The sequence below is a fragment of the Sphaeroforma arctica genome (assembly GCF_001186125.1).
Source record: "Sphaeroforma arctica JP610 unplaced genomic scaffold supercont1.266, whole genome shotgun sequence".
In the NCBI taxonomy this organism is placed as follows: domain Eukaryota; class Ichthyosporea; order Ichthyophonida; genus Sphaeroforma; species Sphaeroforma arctica.
Window position 1 is genome coordinate 42,195 of NW_014040292.1, and position 5,607 is coordinate 47,801.

The 5,607-nt window shown below is 44.7% G+C and overlaps 2 protein-coding genes across 2 annotated transcripts; one reads left to right on the forward strand and one right to left on the reverse strand.

Annotated features, from left to right (window-relative positions):
* Positions 1 to 545: 545 nt before the first annotated feature.
* Positions 546 to 2,492, reverse strand: SARC_04614 (hypothetical protein; the record flags this gene model as incomplete). The annotated part of the gene is made up of 3 exons (XM_014301543.1): positions 546 to 1,283; positions 1,345 to 1,523; positions 1,559 to 2,492. 3 exons carry the CDS (start codon positions 2,490 to 2,492, stop codon positions 546 to 548), a joined length of 1,851 nt encoding a protein of 616 aa, XP_014157018.1.
* Positions 2,493 to 2,973: 481 nt separating this feature from the next.
* On the forward strand, positions 2,974 to 4,981 carry SARC_04615 (hypothetical protein; the record flags this gene model as incomplete). Its single annotated transcript, XM_014301544.1, has 4 exons — positions 2,974 to 3,559; positions 3,635 to 4,236; positions 4,280 to 4,420; positions 4,463 to 4,981. The coding sequence occupies 4 exons, from the start codon at positions 2,974 to 2,976 to the stop codon at positions 4,979 to 4,981; spliced, it is 1,848 nt and encodes a 615-aa protein (XP_014157019.1).
* Positions 4,982 to 5,607: the final 626 nt, after the last annotated feature.

Below are 5,607 nucleotides of genomic sequence, written 5' to 3' on the forward strand. Positions count from 1 at the left end.
TACATTGATATTGTAAATATATGTATGTGTGTTTGTGCTTGCGTATGTATACGTGTGTGTAAGGTTGTGTGCGTCGCTCTCTGATTGTGTGCACAGTAGTAATGTGTAAACACTTGCTTGTTGGTATGTATGTGATTTCTTTAAGATATTATTAGTATATATGCATATATTATAGTGTTGCTAATCTGTACCAAGTTTTGAATATGGAGTAGACAGAAGTATACGTATGTGATTGATTTTTATTGGCTGACTGAAGTAAATGCAAGTCATCTCTAACCAAGATCTGTGGTCGATTCAGCCGCGCATGCGTTGTTTTACCTTCGGTAAACAATTGTCGTGCCACCGATGCCTCCAACCAGCCCAACTATCAATGCTGCTACGGCAACGCCTACTACAGCACCCACACTTAGACCTTGGTCCAGACAGGACTGCTCGACGCAGCTGGATTCAGCTGTAGACGTCTGTACCATTGATGTTTGGATCAAACTGGCAGAGTATGTCTTCTGTGGTTTGGGCTTGTAGAAGTCTCTAGGAGTCATCACATTTCAAGTTGCGTCTTCATCGGTGGATATGCAACTAGCAAACTCCATGAGTGTATCTACATCACCAGTCACACTGACCAGCGAAGAGTTTCCGATGACCAGAGCAGCGATGAGGTCAGATCTGGGTTTGGCTGTGAAACTGGCCGTAGACCCAGGGCGTGCATCCTTGTCGGTGATAGGTAGCGACAGCTTGACCGCATTCGAGATACGAACGTTGAACATCTCGTTGGTTTCTTCAACACCGACCAAGATCGATAATCCGTGCGCTTTGTTGGCTTGCTTGATTCGAATCTCCAGACCCTGGCGAAGCATGTACAATGGCATGTTCAAAACAAACGATGGTCCAAGGTCAGCAGGTGGGTAAGCCCCTTTTCCATGTCGTAACTCTTCAGATCCAGTCAGCATATAATTGCGGCGAGGCCCACTCTCTTCGCTGTAGCCGATCTGCTCCAAACAATCAGCTTCCAGATACTTTGCTTCCACATCCGTGGAATCGTTGAAAACCGCGTGGTTCATGATCTCTGCGTAGTATCTGTAGTTTCCGTTGTCACGGTGCCACTCGCCCCTCTTTCGTGCTTCTGCATTTCCTCCCATGTCGGCAACATACTGCTGTGCACACTCGACCGGAGGAAGTTGCTGATAGGTAGCGGGTTTACCGTCCCACCAGCCAACATAGAATTGATATACCTCCTTGGAGTTGTGTTTGAGATGTCCGTAGTGACCACGAGTATTGAAGTTAGGCTGGCAACTCGATTGTTTCGCTGATCTCTTCCATACCTAGGCCTAAGTTCAGCAAACGAACAGCCTGGTCATGGGTGAACTTGATAGTGTCACGATAATTTTCGAGATGTTCGACAACAGCAGCATTGCCATATTTAGGCCAGTGATGCTGTCCGATCATGTTCTCCACTTTGGAACCATAATGATCTAAGGTCTTCTGGAGCGCCGCAACCCACTTTATAGTATCCCGACCTTTCGCACCTCTGGGCGTTAAGAAATTATGCAATTATGCATACCCATAACAGCATTTTCACCCGTATTAAGTAATTTCAACTCCGGCACAAAGAAGTGAAACCCACTTGGTGCTTCAGTACTCAGAGTCAGCATGAATTCAAAATCCAGTCCAGCCACTGTATGGTGATCGAGATCAGTGTCAATAGAGATGGTGGGTGCCACGAAGCCAAACTGTGAGTTGGCAGCACCGAATGCGAGTCCAGCGCGGATTGAGCCCTGGGCATGAGGTTTGATAAGGTTTCCGTACATGTAGAATGCACGTTGGAACATCGATCCGGCGACCATATAGTTCTCGGACAGCGCTTCTTCGACAAAGTTTAGAGGGGCAACCACTTGAATGTAACCGTTAGTAAAGGATTCCTCTGGTGCGAGCCCGAGGACTCCGCCGAAATGATCGATGTGAGAGTGTGTGAAAATGACACTGTGTAGTGTTAGATTGGCGCCGGTATGGGGGCCGACATGCGTCATATATAGTTCAAATGCTATCTTGGCACTCTCGGAGCTGCCAAGTGGATCTACCACTATCAGTCCTTCAGGAGCTTCAATGATAGTCATTGTAGCCAGATCCATACCACGTACTTGATACACTTTGTCTTGCACTTTGTAGACACCAGTACGCGCCAGGAACTGCGCCTGTCGCCATGTGGAGGGGTTGACGGTATCCGGACATTCGGTTGAGTCAGGTGTAACCAGCGCAATAATGGCGTCGGAATCGATAGCTACATTTTCGCCGCTTGTATCCATTATTCTTGTTGTGTTTGGGGCGACAACAAATCCACGGTCAACCTCCTCATACATTGTATAGTCGCTGAAGTTGAGGTTCTTGACGGACTCTGCAATCTCGGCTTTTGTGAAATCGCTGGCTGGTTTGTAAGAAGCGTCCAGCGATGCATAATCGCCAGTTGCTACTGCGGCTGCAATCGTATACCTAAGCATTGTTTTTCGGAAAGATGAGTGTGCTTTAGGACTCGTGTGTTGATGTATTACTATTTTCCAGTAATATTATTTTCCTTTTATACACCGGCTGACCGGCACATCGCTTTTCGTCCTCACATCTTCATCTACATATATCATATCAATATGATAGTGAGGTATCCAGAGTTTCTGAGTGTCCTTTTTTTTTTTGACCAAATGTAAACAACTGCACAAATGATAAAATAGACAAAAAAATAATTAATTCCTGGATTCCTGGAATGTGGAATATATTGAATAAAACACCCGATGAGTTGGAAAAACTCGGATGAGTGAAAGAAATGATTTTATTTGTCTATTTTATCATTTGTACATGTGTATACTGTATGGAGCTGAAACCACTTTTTTTGACAAGTATTTAAAGGCGCATCCCCAGCCGGCGTCACCTCAGTTTTTAATTAATACATATACAATACACTCAAAGACAAATCCAAATCGTGCAAATATGGTCAACATGCAAGCAATTCCCCAAGAGAAACAATCTTGCTTCCCCAACCCTCAGAACACAGATCTACAAATGCAAAGTGCTGTCGCAGCTGGTGCCGACTGGGGATCATCCGCTCATAGATTCCCATACTACGTAGATGGTGAAGCCACCTGGCCAGCTCCATTATTGGCTGACACGCCCGGGCGTTGCACAACATACGAGAGTTTCCAAACCATCGTTGCCGAGAATTCAGACCGTCCATACTTGGGTGAGCGAAAAGTGGTTTACAATGATGATGGTAGCACAAGCGCTGGTGCATACGAATTTGTAAGCTTCAAGGAGGCTAGCGATGCTGCTACACAAATCGGCTCAGGACTGAAGAGCCTAGGCGTTCAGATAAACCAGACGGTCGGTCAATACGCCAAGAATAGAATGGAATGGACACTAAGTGATCACGCTCTATCGTCATATACTCTACCATCCGTCGCAATCTACGACACACTTGGTCCCGATTCGGTACATTACGTGATGGAGCACAGTGAAATGGTAGTGGCCTTTTTCGAGAAGATTCGTCTCGAGTCCGTCCTTGCAGCGATTGGAAAGGGTCTACCAAACCTCAAGAACGTCATTTGCTATGATGTAGTCACAGCGGAGGACAAGGCTTGATTCGTGAAAGCAGGCGTTGAGCTGTTCAACTTGTACGAGCTAGCGGACATGGGCGTGGAGAACGTGTTCCCACACGATCCTCCCACTGCGTCGGATGTTGCGGTACTCATGTACACGTCAGGCACCACAGGTAACCCCAAAGGTGTGCAGATTACCCACGGCAATGTGATGTCCAATGTAGTATCACTTCAGAGACGTCTCCATGTGGGCAATCAAGATGTGCACTTCTCATTCCTACCCTTGGCTCACATATTCGAACGGGTGGTGCAGGCGGTATGCGTCAGCCAGGGTTGTAGCATAGGATTCTACCAAGGCAAACTGCCTGAACTTATGTTAGATATTCAAACCTTAAGACCTACTTTCTTCATCGCTGTACCTCGTATTCTTTCACGAATCTACGACAAGATCAATCAAGGTGTCAAGGCCGAAGATCCCGAGAAAGTGGCTGCTTTCAAGGACGCCTATAACATGCGCCTCGCAGCTCTGGAGCGTGGAGAAGACACCCTTATGCTCAATGAGGTGTTCGATCGAATGGGTATGGCGCTGGGTGGGCGTGTCAAGTGGATCCTCACGGGCTCTGCACCCCTCGACACGGCGATACACGAGTTTTTACGAGTGTGTGTGTCCAGTTATCATGGTCGGTTACGGGTTAACTGAGACAACAGCAGGTGCTACTATAGCCCACCACAACGACATGAAGCTCGGCCATGTGGGCTCACCCATGGTTTCTAATGAGGTTAAGCTGGTGAGTATTCCTGAAATGAACTACATGACAACCGATGAGTGCCCTCGTGGTGAGGTGTGTGTGAGGGGTACAAATGTCTTTGGTTCGTATCTGAAGAACCCTGAGAAAACAAAGGAGGATATCAACGAAGATGGTTGGTTCCACACCGGCGATGTAGGCCGTTGGAATGCAGATGGCACCTTATCGATCATTGATCGCCAGAAGTCCATTTTCAAGCTGTCCCACGGCGAGTATCTAGCCGCTGAGAATCTCGAAGCTATGTACGGCAAGTGTGACCATATTGCGCAAGTGTTTGTGACAGGTGACTCGTTCCACGCCTGCCCTGTGGCCGTAGTGGTGCCCGATGCCGAGATGATTGTTGCTTGGGCACAGGAGAACAATATCTCTGGCGATGCCAAGAGTGTCGCTAAAATGCCAGAGTTGAAGGCCATGTTGGCCTTAGAGGTACTGGACATGCACAAGGAGTGCAAGCTCAAAGACTTCATCGTAGAGCCGGAGGCTTTTAGCATTGATAATGAATTGCTCACGCCCACCTTCAAGCTGAAACGGGTGAACGCGATCAAGAAGTACAATGATCAAATCACAGAGCTATACGACACTATTGAGAACCAGTAGTAAATCATATAATACCCTTTTATGATCAACATACAGCGGGAACGACGATTGTGAAATAACCGCACGTACATTTTGTGTAGATAACACCACTATACTGAATAAATATATCACCGGCAACAATAATTGTCGTAATTGATTGCATATGTGTTTAGCGTATACGATTCTACATCCATACTATTTTTACACATACACGTGTACAAACACACACACATACACACGCGCGCTCTCACTCACTCACTCTCATCACTCACGCGCGCGCGCTCTCTCTCTCTCTCACACACAAAAACACACACACACACACGCACACACACATACACAAACACACACAAATATTATATATATATATATATTTATATGTATATATACATATATTTATATGTTATGTATATATATACAAATATGTATTATTATCTATGTTATATTATATATATATATAGATATATATTATGTATGTAATATTATGCATGTAAATATACATATACATGCATATATTTAGATCTATATATCTATTAACACATATATATCATATTTATATATATATATATATATATATATATATATATATATATATATTTTATATATATATATATATATATATATATATAAATATATATATATATATATAT